The 20,127-nt window shown below is 45.5% G+C and overlaps 1 protein-coding gene and 1 pseudogene across 1 annotated transcript; both read left to right on the forward strand.

The window, feature by feature from the left end:
• The first annotated feature begins 320 nt into the window (after positions 1-320).
• LOC125309652 (trace amine-associated receptor 13c-like) lies at positions 321-9,266 on the forward strand. Its single transcript, XM_048266708.1, has 3 exons — positions 321-1,331; positions 8,321-8,626; positions 9,141-9,266. The coding sequence occupies exons 1-3, from the start codon at positions 351-353 to the stop codon at positions 9,264-9,266; spliced, it is 1,413 nt and encodes a 470-aa protein (XP_048122665.1). The 5' UTR covers positions 321-350.
• Positions 9,267-15,043: 5,777 nt separating this feature from the next.
• LOC125309681 lies at positions 15,044-15,904 on the forward strand (annotated as a pseudogene).
• Positions 15,905-20,127: the final 4,223 nt, after the last annotated feature.

Raw genomic sequence — 20,127 nt, forward strand, 5'->3', positions numbered from 1 at the left:
CAACATATCTCAATAATGCCAAACTAGGAAGTTGGTATGAAAGTAAATGCTCACATGCAATAAAAAACCTTACATATTAGTATTATATGCACTATATGGACTAAAGTATTTGGCCATTGCACCCACAGGAACTTCAATGACATCCCATTATATGTTTGATCATTATGGGTGGGCCAGACTTTGTTATTAATAGATAGCAATCCACATGAGGATCTGAAAAGTTGTTTTTCACAGCTGCCATTGTTTCACCAACATATAAATACAAGGTCAGTATCTGGAGTAATCAGTAGAAAAGTTGGGTGTGCTGCCAAGCTGGGACAATATTATCGTCAGGACAACCAGTCACGGTAATGGAAGACCCCTGGAGAGCTAATCGCTGCTATCCAGCCCTGAACTCTTCATGTACAAAGTTTGTCAGGTCACAGGCACTATACATCATCATGTACATATTTTTGTCTTCAATATCTGTGTCCACTGTTCTTCTAAATTTGCTGGTGATCATCTCGATTTCTCACTTCAAGCAGCTTCACACTCCAACCAACCTGCTGATCCTCTCTCTTGCTGTGGCAGATTTATTGATCGGACTGACTGTCATGCCTGTGGAAGGGTCACAATTAATTGAAACATGCTGGTATTTTGGGGACACGCTGTGTAACATATTTCCGTTCATTTATTCAGTGGCTATTTCAGGATCTCTGTGGAGCCTTATATTAGTTTCCATTGATCGTTTCATTGCCATCAGTGATCCTTTAAGGTACTCATTGAAGGTCACACACAACAAAGTCGTTATAATTGTTGTTCTTAGCTGGTGTTTTTGTCTACTTTATATTTTCTCCTTGCTTTATGACCACCTTACTGAAATGGAGCCTCACAGGACATGTCACGGAGAGTGTCTGCTCACAATCAGTTTCTCATGGATTGTTGGTGGTGTTTTTGTGTCATTCATTGTGCCTTGTTCCACGGTTATAATTTTAAACATGAAAATATTCTGTACAGCTAAGTATCATGCAAAGGTGATTAACTCTGTTACAGAAAGAGAAAGGGCTGGTAACAAGGACACAATAACAAGTAAGAAATCCAGCCGTAAAGCTGAAAAAACAATAGGGGTACTCGTTACAGTTTATTTGCTCTGCTATATGCCATATCATTTAAGCATTTTTGCATACGGCACTGACTCATTATCTTATCTATTTAAATGTCTTGTATGGATTATGTATCTCAACTCCTGCATGAACCCAATAATATATGCTTTATTTTACCCATGGTTTAAAGTCTCAACCAAGCATATCATCACCCTTGCAATACTTCATCCAGGTTCCTCTTACTTCAATGTAAATTCTGATGTGAAATAGCTGAACTGACACAATTGTTAAAATTACCAGCATTTGTTAGACAGAAAGTGTATAAATCCGGGGTGCCCAAATACTTCCCTATAAAGGTCCAACAATTATCAAAAGTAAGCATTCATGTTATATCACTTCATATATTTTGTCAGTACGCTGTCAGCACAACATCCGCTGGGGGAAACGGTTGTACGAAGGAAGAGGCCTGTCACAAACACAATACAATATCCCTCCTGCCAAACTGGACCAGTCAGCACTGGAGAGAATGGAAAAGCTGTTACACATGGCTCTTCTTTAAGGATAAGAGCTTGGGATGAACTGTGTGAACACAAGCACACAACCCCTATGTAATAACTTTGTATGTGCAGATCTAGCGACAACATTGCAATGGAAACATGCATAAAGTTCAGCCAGATCTGCGCAGCATGGCAAGAAGTCAAACATGGCCATTGCTTTGGTTCAGTTTGCTACTTTCAGATGACCCGACACTCTCTTGAAATGTATACACCATGACTTAGACTAGCGGTTTACATGTTAAGACCCTGGAGATCGAAATTCAAAGTGTAAGTATACTTTAAATATGTTAACATATCAACCACAATTTCCACGGAAAATGAATGGCAATGATTGAATTAGCCACCCTCACTGTTTTGAGATTTCCTGTCAATCTAGGAAATACATCATAAATCATAATCTGACTAGCTGATGTACATGTTAAGAGATGATGTTATTACAGTATGGAGTCAAAGTGTATGCTTTAAATCAGGGCCGGTTCTAGCCCTTTGGTTGCCCTAGGCGAGATTAAGTTTTGCGCCCCCCTCCCCCTTTTAACATCACTGAAAAACATACAGTATATTAGGGCGTACTTAACTTAATATAACTTAACTGCTTTTCTTTGCATAGCAGTTTTTCCACCCACTTATAATTCTACTTCTATACATTACAGTTAAACAATAAGTGATTAAAGCTGCAGTTGGCACGTTTGACAGATTGAGGGGAGTTTGTGCTCGTCAGTGCGCACCAGACTGCACCAGACAGTGTCTGACAGTCAGATATCACACAGCCCTGCTCTGATTGGACCAGAAGAACCGGGAGCTGTGTTTTTTTGCTAAACAAATAACAGGCTATAGGTAGAGGTAGAAGTGCGGGTTTTTTTCTAAAACCGGCTGATTTATGTTGTTCTGTCGGTTAGCATAGTGTCGGTTTCAGTGAATATGATCAAAAAACTGCTAACTGCCTACTGCTTGTATATATATATTTTTTATATAAGTATATATACTCTTTTGATCCTGTGAGGGAAATTTGGTCTCTGCATTTATCCCAATCCGTGAATTAGTGAAACACACTCAGCACACAGTGAGGTGAAGCACACACTAATCTCGGCGCAGTGAGCTGCCTGCAACAACAGCGGCGCTCGGGGAGCAGTGAGGGGTTAGGTGCCTTGCTCAAGGGCACTTCAGCCGTGCCTATTGGTCGGGGTTCGAACCGGCAACCCTCCGGTTAAGTCCGAAGCGCTAACCAGTAGGCCACGGATGCCCCTTGTGATGATGCATGGACAACAAACACCGATACAGGGGGGGAATGCCTCTGCACTCAATTGGATAGACCTAACCAATCAGAGCAACAAAATAGCTTACCGTGAGGTGTAGGAAGAAAACACACGAACCATCCTTCTGCTCCTATATCCCCTCCGTTTTTAAAAATAATTCTGTTGTGATATGCTACAAACATGTTAAACAGCTGGGAAAGGCTGTCGCAAATCCCTCGAACAGGTGGTCAATCAGAGATTCCAAACGAACGAGGGAACATGTCGCAATGCAACAGCGCTGTTTTCCCTTGATGAAAGTGAAACCACCAGTTTTCCCACATCTCAACTTTGGCCAAAGTTCTCAGAAATAATCGTTTTCAGTGATACAAACTCATTAAATAATATGAATTTTCCATATGGGGTCTTAAAAGCCATGTATCCTTCTAGCCACAGCGTTTTTGTTTCAAACATAAGCCTAATCTAAGCGTGCTCAGATGACGTGATAGACCAGGCGCTGTTGCTCACCTGTCCATCATCGTAAAGCCTGATTTGATTGGTCCGCCCGATTTAGGGCGAGCATACTTCCACCACAGTGGAGCAATACCGAACTTCCCGTGGGGCGGGAATGAATGTAGAGAGCAACTCTACTTATACGTTATCCAGATCCTGGTCTTTTGACATTTACATCCATGTAGGTTATCAGTGAAGTTACGTTTGCTAATAATACGTAGCAAACTAGCAAAGTAGGCCTAACAGTCGCTAGCTAGCGATATAGCTTATAGTACCGCCGTCTCGCTATCCGGAGAAATAATCTTTGGTCACCGCTATTGGCCGATTTCCGGCTCCCATTGACTTACATTGAACACATGTAAACAAAACGGCAATTATGTGCTTAAACTAACGCCGCTGACTTATGCCAGCAACCATTCCACTTTGATAAGAAACAACATTTGCGTACAACATATGTGCAGCAAAAATAACAGAATTTGGATCAAGCAATGTGGAGAAATCTCTGGAGGAAGAAAAAATTGACGCTGCTTGACGGGGAGTGCTTTGCATTTCCCATTGTCCATGAGTCATTTGATCATCTCTTCATTTCCCTTATTATTATTTTTTTTAAGAAAACTTTTTTTCCCTTCGTCTTTACTGTAGGGTGATGTTTGTATCATGATAAAAGCAAGACTATTGAGGACCAATGTCAGATAGCTCATCCAAAACCAATTCCCGTATTAAATATTGATGTTGTACTAAGCTTAAATTATCATCAAACATTAGGATGTTTATTTTGTCTATTCCGTTTTGTTGCAATCCTTGCCATAAAATCTGTCTCTGTGCCAAACCCTGATGAACTCACTGGATGCGAAGGTGCTCTCTAGGTGGTGCAAAGATGCAGGGGAGTAATGGGGGAGGTCCAGTTTGCAAGGTTTGGAACATATGACTCTCATGCCCTGCTTGATTCAGAGGTCAAGTGATGTCCGGTTCACAAACATGTTGACAAACAGGCCTGTTTGTTATTATGACCATGGAGACACTGACTTTTGTGCATGTTTTCTTGCCTTTTCCTTGTAAATTAACTCCAGATGGATTGGTCCTGTTGCACTTTTTGAGGTGAACACTGATCACACATACAAGCCTATTTCAAATAAACACTAGAGGTGAATTCTGGGAATTCCAGAAAAATAAATAAGTTGGCTACAGCAATTAAAAGAAGTGGTTGAGAGGGATATTGTTAACAGTAATAAGGTCATATTATTTTGACACTGGACCTCACCAAGACACAGTATGATGAGTGTTTTCGAGGAAAACATTCAAACAACACAGAGATGGTTAACTGTTACAAACGTTGCTGATAAGTCTGGTAACATCAAAAGTGAATGCCATAACAGACAGCATCATGTCTGTGAACACCCATGTAAGCAAAGATCCTTGATTACTAGCTCCGCTTTAACCCTCTCTGATGTAAGGTTTTCTTTTTGGCAATGACCAAATAAGGAGTAAATACAGTTATTTTAGCTTCTAGATCACTCAAAACCTGGTGAACCCATAAACCCTTGTCAATCAAACAAATAAATGGGCAATCAAACAAATTTGTGGGCAGCCGTGGCCCACTGGTTAGCACTCTGAACCTGTAACCGTAGGGTTGCCAGTTCGAGCAGTGGGCCGCTGCTAAAGTGCCCTTGAGCAAGGCACCTAACCCCTCCCCGAGCTCCCCGAGCGCCGCCATTGTAGCAGGCAGCTCACTGCGCCGGGATTAGTGTGTGCTTCACCTCACTGTGTGTTAACTGTGTACTGTTTGTGTTTCACTAATTCACCGATTGGGTTAAATGCAGAGACCAAATTTCCCTCACGGGATCAAAAAAGTATATATACTTAATACTTAAATTAAAAATCTAAATAGTGAGGTCACGCTGTTGTAATGTGTCCCTGGACCCCATTAGGCCTACATTTGTTTATTTACACGTACACCCTTAAGAGTTGAGACTACTGAAGGTTCTGTCTTGGACTAATCATCTGACTCAGAGGTGTGCAGAAAACACACATGATGTAACAAATACACAGCTGTGTACAGTTTTCCATGTTTCCCCATTATTTATTTATTTATTTTGTTTGATATGTTTGTTGTCACTATGACACAGGTCACAATATTAATCTTTGGAGAACACTCTAATAATCTGTTAAATTTGTTTGTCTGCCTTTTCTTTGTGAACCCTGGATACCAGAGGAGCCTATTAACACCTGAAATGTGCACAACACAGCCATAATGAGGGTCCAAATCTGAGTGGTACATCTTACATTAAAGGTGTGAAATGAAAGACAAACGCTAGTTGATGCAATAACTTGCTCCCTCTGTCTTGTATGGTTTAACATGAATAAAAATGATACAATATATTATATGAAAAAATATTTATTACTAATTATAATTCAGAATTCTGCGGTGTCAGTGCCAAAAACGTAATATTACGTTTTTAGCTTTTTTTAATTACAAAACTAGACACTCTAACACACCTTAATGGGATTTTGGGAAGTCTGTGATGAATGGAAATGAAATATATGACGATCGAAAACTCATGAAAATGCACAATCTGGACATTTTATCTTAAAACTCTGCTTTTGATGGTTGCCGCTTTGGGTTGAATCAGTGACACATGCACGTCAGGTCAAAACCAGGCCATTTTCGTGGGTTTATCACTAGGTGGCAGTCTCGCCAGGTCTCGCTAGGTCACTTCCCGGAAACTTTACAGGCAACACTTCATATTTCATCAAAGACGCTACATCTCCATTTCTAGAAATAAAACAGCGATTTTGATGAAAAGTAGCCACTGTTTAGCTTGGGATTTCTTAGGAACAGAGGCATGTAAAAATAAACGGTTTGTACCCACTGAGAGCTTAAAGTCTCACCTTTCAAACAAGCCATAGTATGTGTCCATAACTATAACATAGAATACGCTGTGGCTCTACAAAAATCGTCAACAATGATCAAGATTGCTGGCACTCTGGGCCAAAGCTTCCGAAAACAGCACGGCATTCAATGAGTTAACCAGGGTGATCGTTCTGTAGCTGACTACGCCAGAAGTGGTTGGAATGTGAGATCGCTCCTCACCGTCTACCGACTTGGCTTCAGACCTGAGATCCAGTCTGAAATAGCCTGTCGAGATTACCAGCTGGGTGCGTTAGCCATTCGCCTAGATCAGGGTTGTCCAAACTACGGCCCGCAGGCCAACTGTGGCCCGCCATGCACTTCAATCCGGCCTGCCGAACATTTAATTAAGTTATCATAGGCCGCTCTCTATTTTTTTTCCAGCGACAGACGACGTTATGATTAACTTTAGGCTACTGCAATCTGCTTTACACTGCTATTAACGCAGGTACTACAACTCACTATTGACCATGTTCACAAAGAAACACTGAGTTTGTTTGTTATTAATTCACCTATCCATCCCATTGTCCTAGGATTACCTTGGCTCCGTCAGTATGACCCTCATATTTCTTGGTCTAGCAGTAGGGTGCTGGCCTGGTCTCCAACCTGGCAGGACCAGTGTATACAAGTGCAGTGTTCCTCTACATCCATCGAGAGTTCGGACGTCGGAGACATCAACATCCCGTCTGAATACCATGATCTAGCTGAAGCTTTCAGTAAGGCGAGGGCCATGCAACTACCACCTCATCACCCATGGGACTGCGCCATTACCTGTTGCCAGGAGCACCACTACCACGTTCCAGAGTTTATCCCCGGTCCTCCAAGGAGACGATTACCATGTAGGAGTATGTAGACGAAGCTCTAAGATAACGCTTCATTCGACCATCCACATCACCGGTGTCAGCTGGTTTCTTTTTTATCGAGAATAAGGATGGTGGATTACGCCCTTGTATCAATTACAGAGCTGTCAATGCCATCACCATCAAATACTGTTATCCACTTCCATTAGTCCCTTCTGTGTTGAACAACTTCGGGGTGCTGGCTGGACTTGTGAAGCGCATACAACCTGGTGAGGATACGAGAAGAAGAGGAGTTGAAGACGGCGTTCTCTGCCACCACAGGTCACTATGAGTACCTAGTACTTCTATTTTAGCTAATGCTCCATCCGTATTCCAGTCATTTGTAAATGAGGTTCTCAGGGACATGCTTCACAGGTTTGTTGTTGTTTTTTATTGATGACATCCTCGTATACTCTGATAATATGCAGAATCATGTGAAACATGTGAGGGCAGTACTAACCATACAGTTCCCAGGGGGTACAGATGGATAAGGAGAAGGTGCAAGCGGTTCTGAATTGGCCAAGGCCCAAGACTACCAAAGAGGAATTTCAGCTCTGTTGCAGCTTCTCTGACCACACTCCTGAAAGGATCCCATCGTCAGTTCTCCTGGACACCTGAGGCCGAGGAGGCCTTCAAAACCTTGAAGTTGAAATTCATGTCAGCCCCTTTACTGAAGCATCCAGACCCAGCGCTACCTTTTGTGGTAGAAGTAGATGCCTCAGAGGTGGGGGTAGGAGCGTCAAGGTAATCCTGCTAAACTTTTTACATGTGCTCAAGGGCACTTCTAGAGGCCTCAGCCCAGGATCCTCAACCACCAGAATGCCCTCCAGATCAGGGTCTATGTGCCAAGGTCTCTGCGCAGCTGTCTCATTACTTGGGCGCACAGCCCCTTGGCATCAGAAACTGATTAGTTTCGTCATACAGGAAATGCCTTGAAGCAGTCATTACGAATAAAGGCTTTTCCACAAAGTATTTAAGAAATTTCAGCAGGCGTGTTCAATACTTTATTCCTGTGTCATTCCATTTTATTACACATAACTCTACCTTAATATTTGGATTTTTTTATGGGTGGACTATCTGAGTTGATACTAATGTCTGGTGCAATTTCATGCAAATAGCCTCATTGGAAGTATACTTACTGAATTTTTTTGATGTGTTCAATACTTATTTTCCCCACTGTATGTCTCCACAGATGCAACATTCAATGGAGAAGGATTTCCTTGCTGAAGAGGTGACTATTGATATCCAGCGCCATGAGGAGATTATGAAGATAGTAGAGGAAAACACCAAAAAGCAGCAGGATAAAATTAGGGGGAGGACAACACAGAAGGTTCACTGGATCTTGCCACCGGGGGCCCTGGTATGGCAGAGGAAAGTGAGGAGCCAACAGAGGAAAGGGGGGAAACTCGACCCCGAGTACTTGGGACCTTTTTCAGTGGCAAAGGTTGAGGGGAAAAGTGTTGACCTGATTGACAGCAATGACTGCACTTTCCCTAGGGTCAGCATTGACCACTTGAAGCTGTATGTGGAGGAGGTTCCAAGAGTGCCCAAAAGCATAAGTACAAGTAAGTATAAGTGTCACGGTACACAGAAGGAGGACTAGGAGATAGTGAACACGGTGATGGAGATTTATTGAATAGTAAAGAGAAAAGTACTTGTAGGTCCAGAATTCAAAGCAAAGCAAACACACAGGGGATCAGACTAAGGCAATTAAAGAGGGAGAGCAACGTCCAACAAAGTCCATAACTTAACTGAATCCACAGAAAGCTGAAGAGCAGGCGAGGGAGCGAGTCTTTGGCTGGGTCCTTAATGCTGCTTTGACGAGGCCAGACAAAGTGTGTGTGTGGAGGGAGGCCTGATATAGTGCAGCTGATCAGCTGATTGATCAGCTGCAGGTGTAAGGCTTCAGTAGGCAGGGGAGAGAGAATGAGTGTCTGATGAGTGGGCGTGGCTGGGGAAGTGAGGTGCTGCTGAAGAACCTGGCAAAGCTGTGATAGTACCCCCCTCTCCAGGGGGCGCTTCTGAGGACGAGGGTGCCCGGCGACGTGGACGGCCTCGACGGTGAGGGGCTGGTCGACTGGGGTGGGTTTGATGGAACTCAGCGAGCATCGTGGGATCCAAGATGTCATCACGGCTGACCCAGGAGCGATCTTCTGGGCCGTAACCCTATAGGTATTCTAGGCGGCCCCTGCGACGCCGGGAATCGAGGATCTCGTTGATGGCATAGACCGAACCCTGGTCCAGCAGAAGCGGTACTGGGGGATCAGCAGCATCACCAGGTTCTGTGGAGGAAGGAGAATGGGGTGAGTGGTAGGGTTTCAGGAGAGACACATGAAATGTGGGGTGGATCTTGTAACTGGGTGGAAGTTGGAGGCGGTAAGTGACTGGATTAATCTGGTGCGTTATGGTGAAGGGACCAATGCATTTAGGTCTTAACTTTCTGGAAGGAAGTCGCATCCGGATATCCCGGGTGGAGAGCCAGACCTTCTGACCTGCTCCATATTGTGGTGTGGCCGATCTCCGAGCGTCTGCGTGCTCCTTTTGCCGACGGATGGCTCGCTGTAGGTGGTGGTGGGCCTCACTCCAGACCTGCTCGCTCTCCCGGAACCAAGAGTCAACGGCTGGGACCTCGGAAAAGTGGAGGCTGGTGACCGAGGATGCATTGGAACGGCGTTAAACCCGTGGTTGGTTGCTGTAGGGAGTTTTGTGCATACTCGGCCCAGGGTAGGAAGCGACTCCAGGAGCTTTGGTGGCGGTGGCAGTAGGTGCGGAGGAAGCGGCCAATCTCCTGAATCTTTCGTTCCGTTTGCCCGTTCGCTTGAGGATGGCATCCTTAAGTCAGACTCACTGTTACTCCCATTAGCTGCAGGAAAGCTCTCCAGAAACGAGAGATGAACTGTGGCCCCCTATTTGATACCACATCTTCTGGGATTCCAAAGTTGTGGAACACATGTGTGAACAGGGCTTCGGCGGTGATTGCAGCTGTTGGAAGGCCTTTCAACGGTATTAGTTTGCAAGCTTTGGAAAAGCGGTCAACAATTACCAGGATACCAGTGTGGCCCTCTGAAGGAGGGAGGTCTGTGACGTAGTCCACCCCCAGGTGTGACCATGGTCTTCTGGGAACTGGCAAGGGGGTTAGCTTCCCTGCTGGGAGGTGTCGTGGGGTCTTTGCCATGGCGCAGTCTGCACACCCGGCTACAAACCTTCGGACATCCTTGGCCATACCCGGCCACCAGTAACGATCTTGCAGAAGAGAGTGTGGCATGGATCCTTGGGTGTCCTGTGCCAGGGGAGGAGTGTGCCATGGTGAGTAGTTGAGTTCGGAGACTGAGCAGAACATAAGTGCAGTTAGCAGGAGTATTGGCTGATGCAGGATCGGTAGTCGTGGCCTCCCGGATCTGCTCATCTAGGGTCCACTGGATGGGGCTCACGACCATATGAGCAGGGAGTAAGGTTTCAGGCTGCTCCTCACTTTCCTCCGGGTGGTGTAGACGGGAGAGTGCATCAGCTCTGCCATTGCGAGATCCAGGGCGGTAACTAATAGTAAAGTTGAAGCAGGTGAAGAACAAGGCCCATCTTGCCAAACGGGGATTGAGGTGCCTGGCTTCCCTGAGGTACTGGAGGTTCTTGTGGTCCGTAAGAACCAGGAAAGGATGTTTAGCTCCCTCAAGCCAATGGCGCCACTCCTTCAGGGCTAGTTTAATGGCTAACAACTCTCGGTTGCCTATGTCATAGTTACACTGTGTTGCACTAACCATGGACGTCCCAAGATCAAATCAGTAGTAGACTCATCGAGTACAAAAAACGAGAGCCTCAGCATGGAGTCTCCCAACTCAAACCCTCTGGGAGCCCAAACACTTCCGCGAAATGCTCCACAAAGTTGTCCACGGATGTCGTTGCAGTGCCATCGAGGCTCCATACACTTTCTGCCCATTGCAAGGCACGTCCAGAGAGCAAAGAGATGATGTAGGCAATTCGAGATCGTTCCGTTGGAAACCGGTGTGCTTGCATCTCCAGGGCCAGGGAGCATTGCAGGAGGAAGCCCTTACATCCCTCGGGTGCACCAGAATAGGGCGTGGGGTTGACTACTGGGCTGGAGGGGACTGCTGGTGGAGAGGCAGGGTGGGCTTGTGCAGCTGTGAGGGCCTGGCGAAAAGGAAGGGGTCTGCATTTTGAGGCTGCATTGCATCCTCCATGCTGCGCCATCTGAGGACCAGTCACCCTGTAGTTCTTCAGAATGCAGAGGACTGTGATGCCCCTGTATATAGGCCTGCTGCTGCTGCTGGGCCACTGAATAGAGGTATGTTTACAAATATAAATAAATTAAATCTCAGTGTGTTGATTAGAGGGGATAAATTAAAACACAAGAGTCAAGTGCTACGCCCTCTATCTCAGTAAAAGCAACACCGTGACGGCAGGAATTGAACACGGGTCGTCTGATTCTTAGTCGGTAATGCTACCGCTGCGCCACCATGCTTTTAATGGCGGCAAATGTTTAAATATAGGAACACAAAGCATAACTACACCGAAATATAGAAAAAAAAAGCAACAAGTTGTACACCTAAAATACTAAACAGAATGTTTTATAAACTGTTGTACTGCTGCTGTAAATCCAAATTACTAAATTATTTGCTTAAAACTGCATTAAGCTACCTGAAGATGTCCTGTATTTTCTCAATGTAGGCCTAAGTAATAGTAATGTCTAAAAGTGAGTTTTATGTCCTTTTAAAGGCAGGAAGAGGGAGTTGGATGAGGCTTTGGTGGATATGGTTGTGAAAGACATGCAGCCATTCACCATTGTCGAGGACCAAGGCTTCAGGGCCTTTGTGACTAAGCTGGACCCCAACTACATCCTCCCATCCAGGAAGGCGCTGACAAAGATGGTGGATGACAAGTACAACCGCACCAAGGAGCAAGTCAAGGATGATTTGCAGAAGGCTGATTTTGTTAGCCTTACAGGTGACATGTGGTCATCCATCAATATGGATGGCTTCTTTGGTGTGACGTGACATTATGTCACACCTGAGGCGAAAATGGCAACAGTGTTACTTGGTGTCACCAGATTTGTGGGAACCCACACCGCCCAGCACATTATGGAGGCCAACACTGTTCTCATGGCTGAGTGGGGCATTACATCTAAGGTCCAGTGCACGGTGACAGACAATGCAGCAAACATGGTCCTGAGTGTCCAGCTGCAACAGATCCGCCATCTGCCATGTTTTGCACACACACTAAACATTACAGTAAAAAAGGCCCTGGACCAAACACCTGAACTTCAGGACGTCCGCAACAAAGCCAGAAAAATAGTTGGATTATTCCGATCCAGTTGCAAAGCAAAGGACAAACTGGTTGAGATTCAGACCATGAGGGGCAGGCCTGCCCTAAAACTGATTCAGGAGGTGGAAACTAGGTGGAACAGTACATTCGACATGCTACAGAGACTATGATCAGCGTGAAGTTGTAGCTGCTGCCCTTGCCAACCTGAACAGTGATGTTACACCTTTGAACAGTTTTGAATTTGAATTGATACAAGAGTCCTTATCTGTTCTCCAGCCCTTTAAACTTGCTACTGTGGAGATGTCAGAGGAACAAAGGGTGTCGGCGTCAAAGCTGATACCAATGTACAGGATGCTACAGTTCAAAGTCAATGAAAAGATGTCGGGAGCCACGGGAGCCAACTGTGCAATTAGGTAGGTTGCAATAACAGTACTATAATTGACCATACATGTCATATCCTGTTAATTGATATAATTAATGTTTTGTGTTGGTTTCTGTTTTGTACATTAGGCACCCACCTGAAGGAAGGGCTGCACTCCAGATGTGGATCGTACGAGTCATTTAGAGTGCTAACCCTGGCAACATTGCTGGACCCGAGATTCAAGCATTTGGCGTTTGGCAATCCTACAAAAGCCCTAGAAGCTGAGAGGAATCTGACTTTAGAGTGTGCTTCACTGATGCGCTCAGCGACAACACCTGATGGTGAGCAGTGTCAGTTTTCATTTCAGTGTATTGTGATGTAGCCTAACATAATATATACTTATGCTATATGACCAACTGCTCTTTTCATTAAATTAGAGCCACAGGCATCAACATCCTCAGACCCGACACCACCACTATCATCATCTTCAACAACATCAACAGCATCCCCATCAGAGAGTCTATGGGGTTTGTTTGATCACCGTGTTGGTGAAACCCAAAACATTCATAGCGCCACTGCAGATGCCACAGTGGAAGTAAAAAAATATATATGACTGATGCCTTTATTTCAAGAACAGCTGACCCTTTGAAATACTGGCAGGAGAGGAGAGTGGTTTATCCAAACCTAACTGTGATGGCCAAAAAATATTTGTGCATGCCAAGTGTGCCTTGTGAAATAATTTTTTTCAAAGGCTGGGGAGGTTTATTCAAAAACAAGAAACAGATTAAATGCCAAGACGGCAGAACAACTGTTATTCCTAAATACAAATTTATGTTGACATACAAAAAATGTGATGTTTATTTTTCCCATGTTGTACCTGATTAGTCTAACCTGCTTCACATGTATCCTTTATTTCCCTACAACATGTTCCCAAAAAAAAACCCTGGGCCATAAGCATAGCCTACATTTTAAAACCATTGTAGCATTTTCCTCTCCAGCATATTCCAAAGGATAATGTACTATGAAACTGAATTAACAAAACATCTAACTGGCAGATATAAAAAAAATGTTCTATTTACTGAAGGCATATACTTGTCTGACATTTCCAAGCACCAGCAGGGAGTCGAACACCGGCCGCTCCGGCCGAATGCCAGTGTGTTAACCACTGAACCACGTAGCTGTAGACGAAATCTTGCGTTCCATGTTTATATTCTTCGTCTGAAGCAGTTGTGGTTCACGGTCAAAATGTGATTTTAGCAAAACTGGCCACTAGATGTCACCATAAAGTTACGTGTGTCGGATTGTTTCGAAACCGACACATTCCGGCGCAATTGCTTCGAACGCTTCGTTGTTTCACAAAGCCTCGTTCTGCCCATCCCTAGAGATTTATTGAATAGTAAACAAAAAAGTACTTGTAGGTCCAGAATTCAAAGCAAAGCAAACACACAAGAGATCAGACTAAGGCAATTAAAGAGAGAGCGCAACATCCAACAAAGTCCATAACTTAACTAAATCCACAGAATGCTGACGAGCTGACAAGCAGGCGAGGGCGCGAGTCTTTGGCTGGGTCCTTAATGCTGCTTTGACAAGGCCAGGCAAAGTGTGTGTGTGAAGGGAGGCCTGATATAGTGCAGCTGATCAGCTGATTGATCAGCTGCAGGTGTAAGGCTTCAGTAGGCAGGGGAGAGAGAATGAGTGACAGGAGTGTGAGTCTGATGAGTGGGCGTGGCTGGGGAAGTGGCTGGTGCAGAGTGAGGTGCTGCTAAAGAACCTGGCAAAACTGCGACAATAAGTATATATATACTCTTTCGATCCCGAGGGGGAAATTTGGTCTCTGCATATATCCCAATCTTTAAGAGATCGTTACCTTCACTGTTCATACATAACTGGAGCTAGTTCTTTTCAAGTAATGCATGCACAACACATATGGAACAGGTTGGGGACCCCTGTCTTACGTTATTTGCGTAAGTGCTTCGTCAATGTGTCAGTACAACTCAGTAAATTCATATAGCGCCCTCTAGAGTCACACATTTTGACAGGTCACAAAATTTGGTGCAACACCGGCTCCGTCCACTCACTCCACATGTATGCGCACAGAGAGAGAGAGAGAGCGCGACAGAGAGAGTTGCAGTGTTCATGCTGTATATAAAAAACACAGAGTGCCCTACAATTTGGCGCAGTGACTGATGGTCACAAGTGAAAACAGAGCAATAGCTTGTAACAAGGGGACTTCCATCTTTGGGATTGTATGTAATATTTTCCACAAATGCCACAACAATGAAGAACCTCACTAAAGCTTATTACTGTTTTCCAGCACTGAACTCTTCATGCACAAAGGATACCAGGTAACCAATTGGATACTTCATAATGTATATATTATTTTTATCTTTATCTGTATCTACGGTCTTCCTCAATCTCTTGGTGATCATTTCCATCTCTCACTTCAAGCCACTACTCACTCAGACGAACCTGTTCATCCTCTCTCTGGCTGTAGCAGATTTACTAGTTGGCCTGTTCGTTATGCCTGTGGAGAGCATCACATTAATAGAAACATGTTAGTATCTGGGGGACACTTTCTGTTACATTTTTCCCTACATTACATTTGCAGTTGTTATTGTGTCTATGAACAACATAGTTTTGATATCCATTGATATTGTGGTTTGTGATCCTCTGCGGTATACTCTGAGCGTGACACACAGGAAAAGCGCCCTGTGTGTGTGTCTGATCTGGTGTGCTTCTCTGGCGTGTGCCCTCCTGATTTTACACGATCAAATCCTTTATCCCGATCCACATAGAACATGCCAGTGTCTATTTATTATTCACCTGCCATGGATTGTGTTTGATCTTCTTGTCTCATTTGCCATCACCTGTTCCATTGTGATAGGACTAAATGTGAAAATATTCTGCACAGCCAAACATCAGGCACAGGTGATCAGCTCTTTCAAAGCAAGAGTAAAGGCTGGTCATGCAAACAGAATGATTGAGAAATACAACAGTAAAGCTACAAAAACCATAGGAATACTTGTTTATTTGCTCAGCTATATGCCGTATTATGCTAGCATCCCTTTTCAAGGAAGCTTTACATCTGCATCGCTTGTAGCAAATATTCTTCTATTCTATAAATCTAATTATGTGTAAAGGCAAATATGTATTTATTCACCTTCTGTGACTTTTTTCTAATTTGTGTAAACACACTCTCTTGATTACCCAACATTTCTCTACCTAAGAGACATAAAAGGCTCATCTTATCTTTTTGGAAAACCTTTAATGAACAATATTTCTATTACAGCTAGTATAATTGTAGCATCCGCCACATAAATAGCCATATTGTGATATTAGACAAGTCTTATTTATTGTTGTAAAGCGTAACAGATTTGTTAACTGTTTCTTCATATGGAATAGGCCTAACTCTCTCACTATAAAAGTTGCCTTCTCTTTATAATGTACTGTTTAAAAACCTGGCCAGGTAGTATTGAGCTCTTTAAAATCCGTTTTCTCTCTAACCATCTTTATAGTTCGCTAGCCATCTTGATGACTATGGGCGTAAGTCAGTGATCCAGGGCAAGTATAGTTGAAACAAACGATAGGGTCCAGAACTGTCACTCACCTTTTCACGCTCACTCTCACCCACTTTTCCTGTTCTGGCCCTATGGCTGTGCTCTCTTTACCTTTTTAAAGGTAAACTATGCAGTATTGGCAGTTTCCTTACTGTTTTCTCGGTTTTTGCTTCTTTTTCACTGGCTCTGTCATGACTAATGTCTGAGAAACTACGCTACCTTTTTCTAGCCGGTGCCTGGCGTGTATGTGTATTTGAATGCAGTAAAGCAATTCGTCACACTCGTTATACTTCCTGACACTGAGGCCGTCGGCCCGCCGGCCCACAGTTGCAAGGGTGTTTTTTCCGCCACAGGCTTAGGGGAAGCGAGGCGACCACCATTCAACCCGAAAAAAGTCATATAACCATTCCAATGACTCTGAAGCTGTTAAATGAAGGTAAATTAAGCGAAAAAACTTGCATATTAAACTAAAAAAACCTGCATAGTGTGCCTTTAAACGGGACGCAGGAAGAAAGCCGGGAGGAAGAATGAATGAATGAACAGGGGTAGAAGGCGATCTGCGCTTCTGATAACCTCCTTTTGGTTGATTTACACACTGGATTTATCCTCTTCTTTACGCCTGATAATAAGGAATACATGACTAGTTTTTCCACGTATCCTGGAGATGATTTCGAGGTGAGATCTGTCCTTTTTCCTTTTTTTGTGCTTGCGGAGTTTCAAAGACTGTCTTGACATACCCTCGGATTTATGGATTATTATTGCCGTGGATTATTTTCATTTTTCAACTGATTGGTATTGAAAATACAGAGTTTTTTTCGTTACCTTTTCCGCTCTGTTTAATGGACTGAAACAGCGCTTGTTGCATGTTTTTCTGCCTTTTTTGTTGTGCCGCGTCAGCGGTGTTTGGACAATTATAGACTCTGGCCTATGGGCTTATCTCTCTCTCTCTTTTTCATGTTCTCACCCTCACCAAAGCACTTCAATAAATCTAAGCAGGCTAGAGATATATCTGTGAATGTACGTTTTAATGAACCGATGACGTTAATTTGGTGACAGCTCGAGCTGAGCTTGTTACAGAATATACAAAGGTACAAAGCATGGCACTGGTAAGACTGTGTTATAGCTGACAGGGTTAAATCCAGCTGTCAAACAAAAATCTCAGCACACCACACTCTAAGAAAGAATGTGTTGTTTTCTTGCACATTCAATGTGTAGAAAGCCAAATAACACATGTTGTGTCAATTTCTGCAAATAATGTGTTGCGTGATTTAACTTCTACAACACAAAATATGTGTCAACATCAAGACCAATCACAAAATGCCTACGGCCAAGTTTTTTTTTTTTTCTATCGGCCAAGAAGTTCGTCCAACAACATTTCAACGAAATCATCTCAAGATGAGCACCGCTGGTACAGCAGGGAATTCTACACGGTTGAAAGGACCAATCAAATGGACAGGTAAGTGGATGATTTGTGTGTTTATGTTTCAATTATAGACATAAGTGGTTAAAAAGTGCTCAATAAGCTATAAATTAGGCTTAACCCGACCTCTCACAGGTGACTTTACCTCAGCGTCCCCCCAACACAATGATTGATATTCGCGGTCACACCAAGGCGAATTACTGCTAGACCAGCTAGTTATTTATGCTAAATGAGCTAAGCAGGGGGTGTAGGCTTGAAGATCAAGTCTTTGGTTAACGTTTAGCGTCGAAATGCCGTCAGCCGTCTGAAAACTGCAACACTGAAGTGACTAAATGCTAATGTACGTTCTCTTTCAGTCGTACTACTCGGCGTTAACCAATGGGAATACATTCCACGATCACGTGATTGCACTGAAGTCCTCTTACAGGTCCTGCTAAGGTTCTGTTGGCGCGAAAACGACTCGGCTATAATAAGCCGCCGCGGCCAACGACAATCACGTTGTCTCATTCAGTGGCCGGAGCGCCAGGGGTCCTTAATGGACGGCTCTTTCTATGAGCACCGGCCAGAGAAGAGATCCCGCCCCCTCCCAGCCTTCCCCGATTTTCTGGCGGAGGTTCAGAAATCTTGGGGGAAGCCGTATTCATCCCGGTCCCCGGTACTTCGGCCCTTTCTCTGCCCTAGATGGGGCGGAGGTCCAGGGGCTGGCTCACCTCCCTGAGGTGGAGGAGACATTGGCGGCGTATCTTTGCCCCCAGGGAGCATCGGCCCGGGGACCGCCGGTACTGCCGTCCAAGCCCTGTCGGGTTACGGCTGGCCAGGCCTCCAAAGCGTATACCTGTGTGGGGCAGGCTTGCCGGGCCTCAACACAGAAGCGGTTCTCCAGGTATACGCCGGGGAGAGCATGAGGTTGGCTACCGAGGAGGAGGGGCCTTTGGCCCCGCCCCTGGAGTGGCGGAAGGCCCTGGACCTCTCGCTGCGAGCGTCGAGGTGTGCTGCTCTGGCGCAGGGCAGGGCAATTTGGTGGTGCTGGTGCGCCACCTGTGGCTTACGCTGTCGCTGCTGCCGGACAGGGAGAATATCCCGCTACTTGACGCGCCGCTGACCCCCTCGGGGTTGTTCGGGCCGACGATGACCGGCATGAGGGAGCGTTTCAAGGCGACCCAGAAGAGCGCGGAGGCACTAAAGAGTTTTCTGCCTCGGCGAGAAGGGATCTCCCGCCCCACCGCACAGGCGCCGACAATGGCCACGCACCGTGTGCGGGCAAGACGCAAGCGTGCGCCACACCCACAGCGGCAGCAGCAGCAACAACAGCAGCAGAGGTCGCCTGGGCAACAGAGGGGCAGCTACCCGCCGCGGCAGGACGGGCAGTTAAGGCGAGGCTGGAAGCGGGGCAGACAGCGGTCTGCTTCACGCCCAGCCCCCACTGGCCAGCCTCAGGCGAGCTGACTGTTGAGACGGTCACGGGAGGTTGGCGAGCTGTTCCCCAAGCGTGCCAGGGTTCTCCAAAGTGACAGTTCATGCGCAGTTGCGCTGTTGTGTTCACAAGAACTTGTTGAAAAAAACTCCCCCCCAAAAAAAAAAAAAATCATCAATCAATAATCATGATGAGGCACGGCCAAGCCGGCCCCAGGCTTGGTGGCTCCGGACGTGGATGCCCCGTCTGGAGTGGGTCGGCCTGGGTTAGGCCCGCGGCCGCCGTGTCTGGCGGATCACATTGCGGAGTGGCGGAAGTGCACAAACTCCCAATGGGTTCTCCATACGCAGTTCGCCCGTGCTCCTCCCGTCTTCACGGGTGTCAGGCGGACAAGGGTTTTGCCCATACGCGCCCTGGCGCTCCGCAGGGAAATCCGGGAGCTGGCGGCCAAGCAGGCCATACGCCAGGTGCCGCGGGGCCAGTGGATGGAGGGGGTGTAGTCAGTATTTTTTGGTTCCCAAGAAGGATGGCAGCCTTCGGCCCATTCTGGACCTCCGGCCGCTGAACGCATACTTGTCAAAGATTCCGTTCAAGATGCTGACGTTGCGGCGCATTGTTCAGAAGCGTGCAGCAGGGGATTGGGCGGTCACGATAGACTTGAAAGATGCATATTTTCATGTTCCGATTCATCCTCGGCACAGAAAATACCTGCGCTTATGCTCGAGGGCGAGGTGTGGAGTTTTTCGGTTTTATGTTTTGGGCTGGCTCTAGCGCCCCGCACCTTCACCAAGGTTGTTCAGGAAGCTTTGGCCCCTCTCAGGAGGCGAGGTATTCGCATACTGAATTATCTGGACGACTGGGTCTTACTGGCAGACTCCAGGGCCCTTTTGGAACTGCACGTAGCCGAGACGCTTGGCCATCTCGAGCGGCTAGGTTTCCAGGTGAATTGGGCAAAGAGCCGACTCACGCC

Source organism: Alosa alosa, chromosome 2 (genome assembly GCF_017589495.1).
Source record: "Alosa alosa isolate M-15738 ecotype Scorff River chromosome 2, AALO_Geno_1.1, whole genome shotgun sequence".
NCBI classification, from domain to species: Eukaryota; Metazoa; Chordata; class Actinopteri; order Clupeiformes; family Clupeidae; genus Alosa; species Alosa alosa.